Source organism: Astyanax mexicanus, chromosome 24, assembly GCF_023375975.1.
Source record: "Astyanax mexicanus isolate ESR-SI-001 chromosome 24, AstMex3_surface, whole genome shotgun sequence".
Classification (NCBI taxonomy): domain Eukaryota; kingdom Metazoa; phylum Chordata; class Actinopteri; order Characiformes; family Acestrorhamphidae; genus Astyanax; species Astyanax mexicanus.
This window is the reverse complement of record NC_064431.1, coordinates 3793781-3811401: the sequence shown is the minus strand read 5'-3', so window position 1 is coordinate 3811401 and position 17621 is coordinate 3793781. Positions and strand designations below refer to the sequence as shown.

At 38.9% G+C, this 17621-nt stretch overlaps 3 protein-coding genes across 4 annotated transcripts in view; 2 read left to right on the top strand and 1 right to left on the bottom strand.

The window, feature by feature from the left end:
- Positions 1-10685, top strand: part of LOC125787362 (aerolysin-like protein) — a 33572-nt gene extending 22887 nt beyond the window's left edge. The window contains exons 1-2 of one of the 2 annotated variants that reach the window (XM_049471451.1): positions 2556-2632; positions 7934-10685. In XM_049471451.1, the coding sequence (XP_049327408.1) occupies positions 7955-8920 (966 nt within the window). In that variant the 5' untranslated portion in view covers positions 2556-2632; positions 7934-7954 and the 3' untranslated portion in view covers positions 8921-10685. Of the gene's footprint in view, positions 1-2555; positions 2633-7933 lie in introns of those variants that run through there. The other variant, XM_049471452.1, reaches the window with a different exon arrangement.
- Positions 10686-11802: 1117 nt separating this feature from the next.
- LOC125787369 (transcription factor HES-5-like) lies at positions 11803-12943 on the bottom strand. The gene is made up of 2 exons (XM_049471457.1): positions 12825-12943; positions 11803-12707 (listed from the first exon to the last, which is right to left on the bottom strand). The coding sequence occupies exons 1-2, from the start codon at positions 12885-12887 to the stop codon at positions 12288-12290; spliced, it is 483 nt and encodes a 160-aa protein (XP_049327414.1). The 5' UTR covers positions 12888-12943; the 3' UTR covers positions 11803-12287.
- Positions 12944-15774: 2831 nt separating this feature from the next.
- LOC111195356 (transcription factor HES-5-like) lies at positions 15775-16927 on the top strand. Its single transcript, XM_022682257.2, has 2 exons — positions 15775-15880; positions 15998-16927. The coding sequence occupies exons 1-2, from the start codon at positions 15818-15820 to the stop codon at positions 16421-16423; spliced, it is 489 nt and encodes a 162-aa protein (XP_022537978.2). The 5' UTR covers positions 15775-15817; the 3' UTR covers positions 16424-16927.
- The last annotated feature ends 694 nt before the right edge of the window (positions 16928-17621 follow it).

Sequence of the window (17621 nt, the reverse complement as noted above, 5' to 3'; positions counted from 1 at the left end):
GTATGTTAAGTCTTAATTAAATTGTGCTAAGTGTACTTAACTGTACTAAAATGGAACTATTTTAAATATACTTAAGTAACATTTAAATATATGTTTTTGTATCAGTTAATACATACTCGCCCTATATGAGAAATCAGCAAATACAATATTAAATTCTAGAGACTAGGATTTTCATAAACAGGAGAACAAGAGTGAATTAATTACTGATGTGGTTTAAAAAAAACACACTATAATCAGTAAAATGTATGGATTGTACAGTGGCTTGCAAAAGTATTCATACCCCTTGAACTTTCTGTCACCTTACAACAAAAAACTTAAATGTATTGATTAAGACTTTAACTGATAGACCAATGCAGAGTGCTCTCCATTCAGCTCCATCCATCTATCACATTGACTGATGTTAATGTTCATGAGTTCATTATCTGGAGAACACTGAACAACAACAGTGTGCATGGCAGGGTTGCAAGAAGAAAGCCACTGCTCTCCAAAATTAACAATGTTCCTTGTATGCAGTTTGCTAAAGATTATGTAGACAAGCCAGAAGTGTATTGGAAAAATGTTTTGTGGACAGATGACCAAACTAGAGCTTTATGTTTGGATAAAGGAAACACTGCATTCCAACATAAGAACCTTATCCCATCTGTGAAACATGGTGGTGGTAGTATCATGGTTTGGGCTTGTTTTTCTGCATCAGGGCCAGGACGGCTTGCCTTCACTGACGGAACCATAAATTCTGAATTATATCAGAGATATATTCTAAAGGAAAATATCAGGACATCTGTCCATCAACTAAATCTCAGGAGAAGGTGGGTCATGCAGCAAGACAAAGACCTTAAGCACACAAGTCGTACAGGAAGAATAAAGTAATGTTTTGGAATGGGGCCAAGTACAAATCCTGACATTCAATCTAATGAAAATTGTGAAAGGACCTGAAGCGAGCAGCTAATGTAAGAAAACCCACCATCATCCCAGAGTTGAAGTGCTTTCTGTACAAAGGAATAGGCTCAGTTGTAGGAAAAGTTCCATCAAAGGTTTATTTAGCAGTTATTACTGAACAAACTCAACACAAAGCATGACTTATAAAAACATGTGAATTATGAGGAAATATTGTTAATGAAATTTTACGCGGAAGCATATTTTTTAACTGAAAGATAAATAACTGTGTAATTTATTTCTGTAGCTCTACTTTAAAACTGAAACAAACTGAAACAAATGGGAATTATGAGGAAATATTCTTAGTGAAACTTTATGCTGCAGCATTTCCTTAAACTTAAACTCATCACAGGAATGATGTTCTGAAGTTTAAACTCTATATACGAGAACATATGTAGAGTCCAATACTATATTTTTCACGCTCTTATTTTGTAAACAGTAACTTGCAGCTGAAGTACTGCAAATTGTTATTTTTGTGCTCATGCATGTAGTGACATGTTCTCATTTTACTCCATTTCCATTTTAATTTATTTCTGCTCATGCTTAAGGAACAAGGAAACACTGGACACAATTCACAAATTAAAAAAAGTTAAGGTGATGTGTACATTTCTGTGATGCAGCATTAATGCAAAAAGCACACAGATTGAGGTATATGTTGCCTTCAAGACCACATATTTTAAAGTGATGTCTACACATTTTTTTAACAAGACAATGCTAAACCACAAGATGCAAACATTACAAAGGCATGGCTGTGGAAGAAGTGCGTACGGGTCGTCGACTGGCCTGCCTGCAGTCCAGACCTGTCCCTAATAGACTCTAGAGTGCGCTAGAGACCATACGCGTTTCCGCCTGGTTTTATGCGGGCTGGTTTAGTTCTATTTAGCACGTATTTAATTAAACTGTATCTTGGAGGAGTTTAGTGAGAATTAAACATGAACATCAGCATAAGCTTTTCCTAGAGATGTGAAGAGAGTGCTCCGGAACACTGTTCTCAATCTGCTCTGTATCATAAAAATAAAATTCAGTAGTGAGTTTAATTCTTTCAATGAGCATGAGTGGAGCTGATGATTGATAGTGCACTCCCTCCATACTAAGTATTGGATGGAGCACCATCTTTGCAGAGATCACAGTTCCATTGCTCCAGAGTGGTCTCTATTTTCTGGGGTTTAACACCCCTCTAGCCTATACCTGCTATTAGACATGTTGCCAATAGGTTCATGGTAATCTGGTCAGGAGAGTCCTATTCTATTGGCAGTACTTTTCTACAGGGACTAGATGAGCTGTGTGAGGGTAGCTTAAAGAATCCGAATGCGTTCATTAGAAAGAATGTTCAAAAATATTTGAACTGTGGGTGTTAGTCCCATGGCTCTACTTTAAAACTGAAACGAACTCAACACAAAGCATGACTCATTAAAACATGCGAATTATGAGGAAATATTGTTAACGATGTTTACACAGCAGCATACATTCAAACTGAAAGAAGAATAACTCTTTACAGGAATAAGTTCTGAGGTTTCCAAGAAATTCTACCTGTAGGAGTAGGAATGTTGAAGGGAACCGCCCTCTGAGATTAAGCTCTATATAACAGAACATATGTAGAGTCCAATACTATATTTTTCACGCTCATATTTTGCAAACAGCAACTTGCAGCTGAAGGGACGTGGCTTTTTTGGAAAGCTCCAGAACTGTGTGATCTGTTGTAAGTATTTATTATTGTATGGATAGAATTGCTTGTGTTCAAATATAAAGACTATATATAACATACAGTGTATACTGCAAGATATAGCATACTTTAAACTACCAGGTTTACAGATTTACATACAGAACCAGTCAAAAATTCGAGCACACTTCTTCATTCAATGTTTTTTTTTAACCTACATAGGAAATGAATGGTAAAGTGATCCAGACTATGAAGGAACACATAAGGAATCATGTAGTAACTTAAAAGTGTTAAACAAACTAAAAAGTGTATGTTGCAAATTCAAAGAAAGAACAAAATATAGCAAATATATATATATATATATATATATATATATATATATATATATATATATATATATATATATATATATATATATATAAATATACTTACTGTATTATTCATTGCAAGTATTATTTCAGTTTGGATTTTGATCTGTGCTTTAGTTTTTGTGTTTTTGTGGATTTTCTGTGGATTTTGGTGCAGAAGCTTCTGGAATCTCTCGTTTGCTTCTGTTTAATTTTTTTGCTATCTTTTTGCTAGTTATTATGCCTGTAGGAAAATTCAAGTAGGTACTGGTTAGCGTTATATATAGGTATAGGTAACAGTTCATATAAATCAACGGGCTGTTTCTAACATTCAAGAAATTCTTCATACTCAGGCTGGATTCTGAGACAAGGATGCAGGATGTAGGCAGCAGGGCATTAAGTCAGTATACCTTAAATAAATATAAATGTTAAATGTTGATGTATATGAACTGTTAGCTATAGTAATAAAAAGGCAAATCAAATAAGAATAAGCAGTACCTACTGGGCTTTACGTAGAACAGGGGTTGGCAATAGGTAGATGTGGCCCGCAAGCATGAAACATCTGGCCTGTGAGGTTGTTTGAACTATGATGAACGATAACGAAAAAATAAATAAATAAAATGTTCCCCTGTCTCTCTGTCGCACTCGGTGTGACTTTATTTTCCACCTGTTCTTGTTTTTGGGCTCTCTATCTCCTTATAATTTCTTCTTGGGTTTACCTGCTTTAAGATCAACTGTTCTGCAATTGTGTTCAACGACCTCTGGGCTGGAGAGCTACTACACAGCAAATACTTGGAGTTCAAAAACCTGGCTTTAAACAAAAATGTGTGAAAGTGTTAAATTGTGAGTTTATTCTCTAACTTAGACTACAAGTTGAGGAGAACTCTTTGGTGGTGTAGAGTTTATTTCACAGTTTATTCCAAGGTGTTGAGGAGTGTGACTGAACTCTCTAACGGGCGTGTCCCCCAATCCCAGCTTAACAGACCCATGCTCTACATAAAGCCCAGTAGGTACTGCTTATTGTTATTTGATTATCCTTTTTATTACTACAGCTAGCAGTTCATATACGTCAACATTTAAAGTTTATATTTAAGGTATTCTGACTTGATGCCCTGCTGCCTACATCCTGCATCCTTGCCTCAGAATCCAGCCTGAGTATGAAGAATTTCTTGCATAACAGTGTCTACTTGAATTAACCTACAGGCATAATAACTAGCTAACCCTAGCTAACTCACTGACTAGGTAACTAGCATACTTTAAGCATAAATATTTAACACACATTGCTAACGTGAGAGGCAAGAAATTCAAGTAATTAACTCCTGACGAGTTCAGCACAGCTGTTAACTGAAAGCCTGAATTCCAGTTGACTCTACCTCATAAAGATGTGTAAAGCAAGAAGAATGTAAAATATAAAACATATTCTGGTTTATTTTTTTGTTTACTAAATAATCAGTGTTTTCCTTTATAGTTTGCATAATCCACAATGTACATTTAACATGGACATTACTGTCTTCATTTTAACTCATACTGTCTCTCACAAGCTTACTGTGTCTCGTTAACTCGCATTGTGTTTCTTTACTCACGCTGTATCTCGTTTACTTGCGCTGTGTCTCGCTAACTCTCACTGTGTCTCCTTATCTTGCACTGTATCTCGTTTACTCGTGCTGTGTCTTGCTAACTCGCGCTGTGTCTCGTTAACTCACGCTGTGTCTCGTTTACTTGCGCTGTGTCTTGCTAACTCGCACTGTGTCTCACTAACTCACGCTATGTCTCGTTAACTCACGCTGTGTCTTGCGAACTTGCACTGGCTCACTAACTCACACTGTGTCTCACTAACTCACGCTGACTCTCTCTAACTCATGCTGTGTCTTGTTAACTCGTGCTGTGTGTCGTGTACTCGCGCTGTGTCTTGCTAACTCAAGCTGTGTCTCACTAAATCACGCTGTGTCTCATTAACTCGCGCTGTGTCTTGCTATCTCGCGCTGTGTCTTGTTTACTCGCGCTGTGTCTTGCTACCTCACGCTGCGTCTCACTAACTCATGCTGTTTCTCGCTAACTCATGCTGTGTCTCATTAACTCGCACTGTGTATTGATATCTCGCGCTGTGTCTTGTTTACTCGCGCTGTGTCTTACTAACTTGCACTGTGTCTTGCTAACTCACGCTGTGTCTCGTTTACTCACGCTGTGTCTCGCTAACTCACGCTGTGTCTCGTTAACTTGCGCTGTGTCTCGTTAACTCATGCTGTGCCTCACTAACTCAAGCTGTGTCTCGCTAACTCACGCTGTGCCTCACTAACTCACACTGTGTCTTGCTAACTCGCGCTGTGCCTCACTAACTCACGCTGTGTCTCGCTAACTCACGCTGTGCCTCACTAACTCACACTGTGTCTCGTTAGCTCGCGCTGTGCCTCCACTAACTCATGCTGTGTCTCGCTAACTCGCGCTGTGCCTCACTAACTCACGCTGTGTCTCGCTAGCTCGCGCTGTGCCTCACTAACTCACAGTGTCTAGTTAACTCACGCCGTGCCTCACTAACTTACGCTGTGTCTCGCTAACTTACACTGTCTTTCGTTAACTCAAACTGTGTCTCGATAACTCACGGTGTGCCTCGCTAACTCACGCCGTGCCTAACTAACTCACACTGTCTCGTTAACTCACGCTGTGCCTCACTAACTTACGCTGTGTCTCGCTAACTTACACTGTCTTTCGTTAACTCAAACTGTGTTTCGATAACTCACGCTGTGCCTCGCTAACTCACGCCGTGCCTAACTAACTCACACTGTCTCGTTAACTCACGCTGTGCCTCACTAACTCACGCTGTGTCTCGCTAACTCGCGCTGTGTCTCACTAACTCACGCTGTGTCTCATTAACTCGCGCTGTGTCTTGATATCTCGCGCTGTGTCTTGTTTACTCGCGCTGTGTCTTACTAACTTGCACAGTGTCTTGCTAACTCACACTGTGTCTCATTTACTCATTCTGTCTCGCTAATTCACGCTGTGTCTCGTTAACTTGCGCTGTGTCTCGCTAACTCAAACTGTGTTTCGATAACTCACGCTGTGCCTCGCTAACTCACGCCGTGCCTAACTAACTCACACTGTCTCATTAACTCACGCTGTGCCTCACTTACTCACTCTGTGTCTCGCTAACTCACACTGTGCCTCACTAACTCATGCTGTGTCTCGTTAACTCACGCTGTGCCTCACTAACTCACGCTGTGTCTCGTTAACTCACGCTGTGCCTCACTAACTCACGCTGTGTCTCGTTAACTCACGCTGTGCCTCACTAACTCACGCTGTGTCTCGTTAACTCACGCTGTGCCTCGATAACTCACACTGTGCCTCGATAACTCACGCTGTATCTCGTAAACTCACGCTGTGCCTCACTAACTCACGCTGTGTCTCGCTAACTCGCGCTGTGTCTCAGTAACTCACGCTGTGTCTCATTAACTCGCGCTGTGTCTTGATATCTCGCGCTGTGTCTTGTTTACTCGCGCTGTGTCTTACTAACTTGCACAGTGTCTTGCTAACTCACACTGTGTCTCATTTACTCATTCTGTGTCTCGCTAATTCACGCTGTGTCTCGTTAACTTGCGCTGTGTCTCGCTAACTCAAACTGTGTTTCGATAACTCACGCTGTGCCTCGCTAACTCACGCCGTGCCTAACTAACTCACACTGTCTCATTAACTCACGCTGTGCCTCACTTACTCACTCTGTGTCTCGCTAACTCACACTGTGCCTCACTAACTCACGCTGTGTCTCGCTAACTCACACTGTTCCTCACTAACTCATGCTGTGTCTCGCTAACTCACACTGTGTCTCACTAACTCACACTGTGTCTCGATAACGCACGCTGTGTCTTGCTAACTCACACTGTGTCTCGATAACTCATGCTGTGTCTCGCTAACTCACGCTGTACCTCACTAACTCACACTGTCTTGTTAACTCACGCTGTGCCGCACTAACTCACGCTGTGTCTCGCTAACTCACGCTGTGCCTCACGAACTCACAGTGTCTCGTTAACTCACGCTGTGCCTCACTAACTCACAGTGTCTCACTAACTCACGCTGTGCCTCACTAACTCACGCTGTGTCTCGTTAACTCACGCTGTGCCTCACTAACTCACGCTGTGTCTCGTTAACTCACGCTGTGCCTCACTAACTCACGCTGTGTCTCGTTAACTCACGCTGTGCCTCACTAACTCACGCTGTGTCTCGTTAACTCACGCTGTGCCTCGATAACTCACACTGTGCCTCGATAACTCACGCTGTATCTCGTAAACTCACGCTGTGTCTCGTTAACTCACGCTGTGCCTCAATAACTCACGCTGTGCCTCAATAACTCACGCTGTGTCTCGCTAACTCACACAGTGCCTCACTAACTCACGCTGTGTCTCGCTAATTCACACTGTGTCTCACTAACTCACGCTGTGTCTCGCTAACTCACACTGTTCCTCACTAACTCACGCTGTGTCTCGCTAACTCACACTGTGCCTCACTAACTCACGCTGTGTCTTGCTAACTCAAACTGTGCCTCACTAACTCACGCTGTGTCTCGCTAACTCACGTTGTGTCTCGTTAACTCACACTGTGCCTCACTAACTCACGCTGTGTCTCACTAACTCACGCTGTGCCTCACTAACTCACTCTGTGTCTCGCTAACTCACGCTGTTTCTCGTTAACTCACGCTGTGCCTCACTAACTCACACTGTGTCTCACTAACTCACACTGTGTCTCGTTAACTCGCGCTGTGTCTCGTTAACTCGCACTGTGCCTCACTAACTCACACTGTGCCTCACTAACTCACACTGTGCCTCACTAACTCACACTGTGTCTCATTAACTCATGCTGTGTTCGTTAATTTAGTCCGTAAATTAACTGAACAGTTCAAACTAACCACTTGAAACTAAACTGTTTACACTGAGCAGTTCAAAGAAGGTACATGTGAAAATGCACATAAACAGAAATTAACATTGTATTTTTATTTCTTTTAAAGGTCTACATTAATAGCAAGAACATGTCAACCCTAGTTTTTCCCGTTGGTGCAAATGAAGGTGATCAATTTACATTGAATGGACTTGGAAATGGAGCCACACTGAAACAGATATGGGTGTGGGTTGGTCCCTCGCAGATCAAAGCCATTAAGGTCTGGCTTACCGATGGCCGCTCCATGCAGTGTGGTGATCCTAGTGGGAATCCCCAAAAATTCAAATTTGAAGATGGAGAGTTTTTTGACTCTCTCTCACTCTGGGGAAATGGAGCTGGAACACGTGCAGGTGCCATCAAATTCAAGACCAACAAATCTCGAGAGTTCTTTGTACAGATGACATACTGGGGCCTGAAGACAGAATACCCAATAGATGTTGGTTCTGGGATCTGCATGGGAATTTCTGGAAATGCTAAGGAAGATATTAATTGCTTAGCTTTCATATTCATTAACTACATCGAGTCTACTGTGATGAAGGATGTGAATTATCCCACACTCTCTATGGAGACACCCAAGGTTGTTTTTGAAGAAATCAAATGCATAACTTACCACAACAAGTCTAATACAACACAAGAATACACAGTACAAACTTCAAGGAACATCACCAAAAAGTCCTCCTGGTTGTTGACCAACAAGATGGAAATGTCTTTGAACATGGAAGTGAAGGCATCAATTCTGAGTATTGTGGAAGTAAACTCTGCATTCAGTTTTACTCTGGGTACTGAAAGCTCATATGGTTTAGAGAATTCTGAGGAGAAAACAGAGCAGCTGTCTTTTACTATTCAGGTTCCTCCAGGGAAATTCATGGATGTAGACATCACAATCGGTCGAGTCACATTTAATCTCCCCTACACCGCCACCGTCCAAATTACCTGCAGCAATGGCTCAACTTTAGAGTTTCCTACTAAGGGAATCTACAAGGGCGTGACCTACACCAATGTTAAATCAGAGGTGACAGAATTCTCAAATGAGCCAAAATATCGTCTTTTCTCTTGATCTAGGAAGACAAGCATGGTCTAACCTAAAATAAAAGAAAATAAAATAGAAATCAAATCAACAGAGTTTTTTCAGTTAAGGGATCAGGGATATGTTTTTATAAACATTTTTTTAAATCTTTTTTGCAATTACCCATTTCCACAAAGACCATTTTTTATTCTTCTGATTAACGGGTACCAGCTGGAACTGGGATCATCATCTGAGTGGTTGAATATGAGAAATACTCCTCACCATTTCCATACTCCAGAAAAGAGCATTCCTCACACTAGCTGTTCGTCCTGCCCAAGAACATCCAAGCTTCAGGACTTCCAAGTTTCCTGTCCTGAAGTGATGATATGACACATGAGTAAAACTTTGCAATAAAGGTAAATCAATTAACAGTACTTATGACAGAACATCTCAATGAACTATTAACATTATTCATCATTAAAAATGATTAAACTAATGTCTCAATCCATTATTACAGTGGCTTTCCCCCTATTTTACGTCATGTCACCTTACAACCACAAATTTAAATGGATTTTATTTAGATTTTAAGTGATAGACCCACACAAAGAAGCACGTCATTGTGAAGGTAATTCTCAGTATAAATACAGCTGTTCTCTGAAGGCCTCAGTGGATTGTTAGAGAACACTAGTGAACAAACAGCAACATGACGGCCAAGGCACTCATCGGACAGGTCAGAGATAAAGTTGTGGAGAAGAAGTTTAAAGCAGAGTTAGGTCATGAAAACATATCTCAAGCTTTAAGCATCCCAAGGAGTATTGATCCTCAATACATCATTCAAAAAATGAACCTGAAAAAGTATTCTACAACTGATTCTACAAACCTACCAAGACATGGCCATGGTCCACCCAAAACTGACAGATCGAACAAGGAGAGCACAGGTCAGAGAAGCAGCCAAGAGGCCCATGATCACTCTGGAGGAGCTGCAGAGATCCACAGCTCAGGTGGATCAGGAGAATCTGTCTACAAGACAAAAATAAGTCATGTAGAGGACACAGCAACCATGTGAAAAAAGGTGCCATGCTTAGATGAGACCACGTTCTTAAGAATTTAAATGTATTAATGATTAATCAGTCTTAATAACTCCACATGTCCAGACAAGTAAACACATGCAATCCAGCCCTTATGCAGGTCTTTAGACTCTGGATGGAAATGAAAAGCCCCTGGAGACAACACAGAAACTTCAACCAGACAGGCCTAAACTCTACACCACTGTGCAGTAATTACACCACCGAGCAGCATATCTCAGAAACAGGTGTTTCCATGGAACTGTTGTCTGTGCAGGATCTTCTATTTGCTTCTCAGTACCCCCTGGAAATGGTGCCTCTTCCGGGATTTGGAATATTTTGGAATTTTGTGGAATATTTGCTTGTATGTACCTTAAAATGTTTATTAGAATTGAGAATTAGAATTGTAATCATTTTTTGCTTACATGGGTAGATGTGGGATAAAAATGTTAAGTTTTGGTGTCTGATAAAATAATTAACCTAGTACTACTTACTACTTAATGTATACTGTTCATAAACATTTTAATTGTTTATTTCTAGAGAATTGCTTTTGGGAGATCTTGGTATAAAAATGATAACAACTGTTTCATGCAGATTTTCATTTTTTAAAAAATGTTCCAAATCTTGGACATTGTTTTATTATGGGTTTATATTTTGGGATGTTCTCTGTTACTTATTTCTGTTAAATGTCTTAAATCATTCATCTGCTTTGTGTATTGTGCAGCAATAAAATATTTTCTTTTTAAATTTAAAAATGCATTCATTACCATTTTCATTTATTCGAAGAATCACAGTTTTCATTGGATTTTCAGTAGAAGAAGAAGTATGGAGATAAATATGTTATATTTAGCAATGGCTGCACCTATGGACAGTTTTTATTACTGTTTAAAACAACCATTTTCACCATTCTTGTGATGGAAACAGATGGATTGCAGACTCTACTTTTAATTAATCAGTGCAGAGAACACACTCATATACACTAGTGAGATATAGTTGGGGATTATTGGCCTGGCCCTGCTTTAAAAGCCCAACAGTTGAATGTTGTATAAACTGGGAAAATAAACTCACATCCCAGTCATTAATAAGTTATTAATACATTCATTTTATTCTACTTGTACCATTGTTCTGTACATCCTGATGTATCTGTATATGTTCAGAAGAAATTAATCATTTTAAAAATGATCACATAATTAAAAAATATACAACATAAGGAATAATGTAGTAAAATGATTACTTTATTTTCTGATAGATTTATATATCGTGTTATAATATATAACAGTATTCAGATTCTGCAACATGCAGAGAACATGATTCACAAAGTTTTCTTTACAAAAGAAAAATAAACACAAATTCTTCAATACAGAGAACATAGTTTAACAACATAAAGTAAAATAGTCTTTATAAAAGACCCATTCAGAAATCTTCATATGAACTGAAATTGATACGTTAGTGATAATATATCACAACATTAGAATTCTGTAAATTACAGATCAGGTTTAACAAAACTGTCTTTATAAAAGACAAAAACACACAAACTTAGAGAAAAAAATCAAACTCTATAAAACTTTCTCAATATGAGAAGATCTAAAGGAATGTTAGATGTGAATTCTGCAGCATGCAGAGCACAGTCAGATTAACACACTTTAACAACATCGTCTTTATAAAAGACACATTCAGAAATCTTCATATGAACTAAAATTGATACGTTTGTGATAATATATCACAACATTAGAATTCTGTAAATTACAGATCAGGTTAAATTAAAACATTTGTATAGAAACATATCCTCATAGAGGATGAGTAAAATCTCTAATATAGAACAAATATCAATATTCATATAATGAACAAATTATACGGCATAAAAACTGGTCAAATCAATTAAAGTCAAGTTTCAAACTGAAAGAAGGTCTGATATCATAGTAATCTATGATTGGTAATATATTTTATCTTCTTAGAAGGTAAATTAGGATCTGCTGTAGGCAGTTATCAGTAGTTCACATGTGATTCACATGAAATTCTCATTAAAGCTGAACAAATTTTCATCAATAAAAACCCATAATTCTCCACAGAGAAAATAAACTGTAAAAATAACAGCAAAGCAAAAGTCTAACATAGACTTTTAAAATGTTTTGATCAGAAGACATTCAGTATTTTGCCTCCTAATAATTATTTCTACCAAAACTTCCAGAGAATTAAAAATTAAATAAGAACGCAAATTTCCCCACAAGAGAAACAAGCTTTAAAACAGTCTTTGATACAAAGCAATAAATACAAAACTTCACCACAAACATCTAATCTAGACATTTGTAGTCCCTTCTGATCTGCTTTTGTAGTTCATCTGATTCTGAAGGAATCTACCAGGGCCTCCAGAGGGCGCTCTTCTCTTTGCTGATGATGTTCTGCTGCTCTTGAGGGAGAACACTTTCCCTCCATTTCTGATCTGCTGACGGCTGCAGGTTCTGCAGGACGTGGTTCATCAGTTTTCTCTGAGACTGTGTCTTCACCTCATCTTTGGACAGGAAGTGCAGAAGCTCATGGACACATCTGGAGAAGCCTTGATTGACAGCTGCTGATCTGGAGGAGAATGCAGGCTGCTGCTGCTGCTGCTTCTGCTGTCGTCTGAGGAAGCTGAGTGTCATCTCCAGGATATCTGCTTTCTCCAGCTTGGAGTCGGGCTGCTGGTTGAGGAACTCTGGAGTCAGGAGAGTCTTGAGCTGCTCAATGCTGCTGTTGATGCGATCTCTGCGCATCTTCTCCACCACTGGCTTTCTCAGCTGCAGATACAGAAGGAGAGCATGATTAGAGAACTGCACTCAAAACACCTTCTGTAATGAATAAAGTAGTAGATAAAGAAGGAGACTTTTTCTTCATTTAATCAGATCTCAGTTTACCTTGTTGTTGAGAGGGAGGAGCTCCTTTGAGATGGAAGGTGCTGAAGTGATTGCAGGAGTCATGGCTGTAGATCTCAGTGCTGTAGATCTCTCTGTGTAGAGTGAGTCTGATCTGCACTGGCTGAATCTCCTCTATTTATACTCCTGAATATCCATATCAATGTGTGGGTCTTGGGCTTGCTGGAGGTTCTCACACTCTGCAGCCAATGGTAGAGCTTCAGCATTAGAGCAGAAGGAACGTCCAGCTGCCATATGCTCAGTGATCTTGTAGCCGGGGACAATGAGCGTGTCTCAGGGGAGCAGGTGGAGGGGTGGAGGTGATGTCAATGATTGCACACGTCCATATTCACACGCGTGAAGCTGATTCTGAACACTTTAATCACAGTCTATCACTATATTCTAGTGAAACATGGAGGCGTTGGGTGATCTAACTCTGCTGATAGAGTTTAGTCCTGGTCCAGATGTTCATGTTCTGTTTATGTAGTTTTGATCCAGATGTATCAGATCTTACAGATGAAGCTGCTTAGTAAAGTTCCTCTACTATAAGCGTGTCTATTCCCTCGTGCACTGCTCACCAATCCCAGTGTTTAGGATATTAATGACTGTAGACTGTGATTCTTCCCCTCAGAGCTTTCCCACACTCTGACCAGAGAAAGAACCTAAACAACAATGGAAGTGTGTCCATTCAGATGATAATTAGTCTTTAGAAGAGCCGTGCTGAATAAGAAGTCAGTGAGGGTTGTGGGCGTCATTTATTTAGGGTTGAGGAAACTCTGAGCTTTTGTGGAATTTACTGAGTCACTAAACTTTCTTGGAAATCTTAAAACCAGTAAGAGATTCTGCTGTTGTTCCAGTAATTAAATAGCTTTTAGTTCATGAATAGGTACTAGGTATTTCTAGTACTAGTAAATATACAGTAGTAAAATTGTTCTGTTCCAACAATAGTAATGCTGTGTGCACCTAAAATGAGTAAAACTCTGCAAATATTTTATTATCTCTTTTCATGGAACTCTATACACATTAAAAATACAACTTGGATACTTGGATATAACTTAGATATGGACGTGTGTTTGAGTTCTGGAGCTCCAGAGTGAGCAGATGTGTTGGAGCTGCTGGTCAGTGTGAGTAGAGGCCGTATCAGACTTTCCCACACTGAGTCCTCTGTTCTGAGATCAGTGCAGGACAGAAGCTGCAGAGCTGAATGGGTGATTAGTGATGGTTAAAGATGGTGGGCTGTGTTGTAGACGGGGTCTGACGTCTCTCACCATCTGGAGGGAAAGACCCTCACTGGTTGAGGCGTGACGTCACTACTGGACACCACATTTTCCCTCTTAAATAAAGGAAGAGTGTACTGTGTACAGTGTAGATCTGCATTAACCATTTCCATAGAAAATGCTCAGATTTTCAGTATGAACTGTAGCTGTTCCCTAATCAACACATATTTCAATATTAATATTTTCAATTAAAGTTTTTTTTTTTTTTTTTCAAAACAGAATATTGTAAAATGATCCAGTGTCATCTTTCTCCTTCTTAAAAGGAAAATTTTGATTCTTCTGAAGTGGACAGTTTTCTGTAGATCATGTGATTCACATTAAATCCTCACTGGAGTTATTATTAAAAGGACAAATTTATCCACAAGAGAAACAAACTTTAAAACAGTCTGTTTTACAAAGCAATAAATATAAAACTTCACCACAAACATCTAATCTAGACATTTTGTAGTCCCTTCTGTTCTGCTTTTGTAGTTCATCTCATTCTGAAGTCTATCTAGTAGGGCCTAGCTAATAATATTTCCCCCAATAAAAGATTAGATTTTATATGTTTATATGTTTAGTAGACACAATCAGGGCCACATCTGTTTACTCACCTTTGTTTAACTGAACTTTTGTGTAAATGCTAGATGTTTTAAATAATTATTGGAAACACATAACTAAAAGAATACAAATTGAAGTTTAAAAGTGATTATATTAAATGTGTAATTAAAGAGATAATGTATAAATTGCAATAAAGTTCTGCCAAACAGACAGACAGTAAAACAGACAGATAAATAGATAGGTATCACAAGTGACTCTGTAAATCCCATAAAAGCTCAGCATTTCCCCAACCCTAAATAACTGTCAATCATAAAGCTCATTGGCTTTATTCAGCACGGCTCTTCTAAAGGCTAATTATCATCTGAATGGACACACTTCCATTGTTGTTTTGGTTCTTTTACTGGTCAGAGTGTGGGAAAGCTCTGGAGGGAAAAATCACAGTCAATATTTATTAATTTCTTCACCTCCAGAGAAAACAATATGTTTTGAATGATACTCAGGGGAACCGGCACACTTATAGACTGACAGTGTTTCAACTGCTGCGTTTAGAGAAAATGATAGAGATTTCTACAGCAGTAGTTCAGATTCACGGTTCTGATACTTATATATGGACCAAAATTCTGGTCAATATACAGGAGAATACACATATAAACACACATAAATACACTTATGATGGACTTATGACGAACTTCACAACGCAATGGTTGACATTAATTACTTATCAATTATAAATTATCATTATATTTACAAAAAATTAGACCATTAGACCATATACACATTAGAACACTAAACCTGGATCAGCTCCACACATGTACACAGAGATGATGGGCGTGTGTCCTGTCAGTGTCACTGAACCCTTCATTAGATCTGCTCTCTTTAAGGGTCACCAGTTTCCCAGAATCTCTCACACAGTGCTCTGAGCCTGCTCCAGCCCTCCACTTGCTCCCCTGAGACATGCTCATTGTCCCCGGCTACAAGATCACTGAGCATATGGCAGCTGGACGGTTCTTCTGCTCTAATGCTGAAGCTCCACCATTGGCTGCAGAGTGTGAGAACCTCCAGCAAGCCCAAGACCCACACATTGATATGGAGATTCAGGAGTATAAATAGAGGAGATTCAGCCAGTTCAGATCAGACTCACTCTACACAGAGAGATCTACAGCACTGAGATCTACAGCCATGACTCCTGCAATCACTTCAGCACCTTCCATCTCAAAGGAGCTCCTCCCTCTCAACAACAAGGTAAACTGAGATCTGATTAAATGAAGAAAAAGTGTCCTTCTTTATCTACTACTTTATTCATTACAGAAGGTGTTTTGAGTGCAGTTCTCTAATCATGCTCTCCTTCTGTATCTGCAGCTGAGAAAGCCAGTGGTGGAGAAGATGCGCAGAGATCGCATCAACAGCAGCATTGAGCAGCTCAAGACTCTCCTGACTCCAGAGTTCCTCAACCAGCAGCCCGACTCCAAGCTGGAGAAAGCAGATATCCTGGAGATGACAGTCAGCTTCCTCAGACGACAGCAGAAGCAGCAGCAGCAGCAGCAGCAGCCTGCATTCTCCTCCAGATCAGCAGCTGTCAATCAAGGCTTCTCCAGATGTGTCCATGAGCTTCTGCACTTCCTGTCCAAAGATGAGGTGAAGACACAGTCTCAGAGAAAACTGATGAACCACGTCCTGCAGAACCTGCAGCCGTCAGCAGATCAGAAATGGAGGGAAAGTGTTCTCCCTCAAGAGCAGCAGAACATCATCAGCAAAGAGAAGAGCGCCCTCTGGAGGCCCTGGTAGATTCCTTCAGAATCAGATGAACTACAAAAGCAGAACAGAAGGGACTACAAATGTCTAGATTAGATGTTTGTGGTGAAGTTTTGTATTTATTGCTTTGTATCAAAGACTGTTTTAAAGCTTGTTTCTCTTGTGGAGAAATTTGCGTTCTTATTTATTTTTTTATTCCCCTCAAGTTTTGGTAGATGCCTTCAGAATTAAATAATTATTAGGAGGCAAAATACTGAATGTCTTCTGATCAAAACATTTTAAAAGTCTATGTTAGACTTTTGCTTTGCTGTTATTTTTACAGTTTATTTTCTCTGTGGAGAATTATGGGTTTTTATTGATGAAAATTTCTTCAGCTTTAATGAGAATTTCATGTGAATCACATGTGAACTACTGATAACTGCCTACAGCAGATCCTAATTTACCTTCTAAGAAGATAAAATATATTACCAATCATAGATTACTATGATATCAGACTTTCTTTCAGTTTGAAACTTGACTTCAATTGATTTGACCAGTTTTATGCCATATAATTTGTTCATTATATGAATATTGATATTGTTTCTATATTAGAGTTTACTCATCCTCTATGAGGATATGTTTCTATACAAGTGTTTTAGTTAAACCTGATCTATAATTTACAGAATTCTAATGTTGTGATATATTATCACTAACGTATCAATTTCAGTTCATATGAAGATTTCTGAATGTGTCTTTTATAAAGACGATGTTGTTAAAGTGTGTTAATCTGACTGTGCTCTGCATGCTGCAGAATTCACATCTAACATTCCTTTAGATATTCTCATATTGAGAAAGTTTTATAGAGTTTGAATTTTTTTCTCTAAGTTTGTGTGTTTTTGTCTTTTATAAAGACAGTTTTGTTAAACCTGATCTGTAATTTACAGAATTCTAATGTTGTGATATATTATCACTAACGTATCAATTTCAGTTCATATGAAGATTTCTGAATGGGTCTTTTATAAAGACTACTTTACTTTATGTTGTTAAACTATGTTCTCTGTATTGAAGAATTTGTGTTTATTTTTCTTTTGTAAAGAAAACTTTGTGAATCATGTTCTCTGCATGTTGCAGAATCTGAATACTGTTATATATTATAACACGATATATAAATCTATCAGAAAATAAAATACTCATTTTACTACATTATTCCTCAAGTTGTGTATTTTTTAGTTATCAGATTTTTTTAAAGATT

Coding starts and splice junctions, on each gene's coding strand:
- LOC125787369 (XM_049471457.1), bottom strand. CDS start 12,887: ATGACTCCTGCAATCACTTCAGCACCTTCCATCTCAAAGGAGCTCCTC. Junction 12,708..12,824: donor TCCTCCCTCTCAACAACAAG/GTAAACTGAGAT, acceptor CTGTATCTGCAG/CTGAGAAAGCCAGTGGTGGA.
- LOC111195356 (XM_022682257.2), top strand. CDS start 15,818: ATGACTCCTGCAATCACTTCAGCACCTTCCATCTCAAAGGAGCTCCTC. Junction 15,881..15,997: donor TCCTCCCTCTCAACAACAAG/GTAAACTGAGAT, acceptor CTGTATCTGCAG/CTGAGAAAGCCAGTGGTGGA.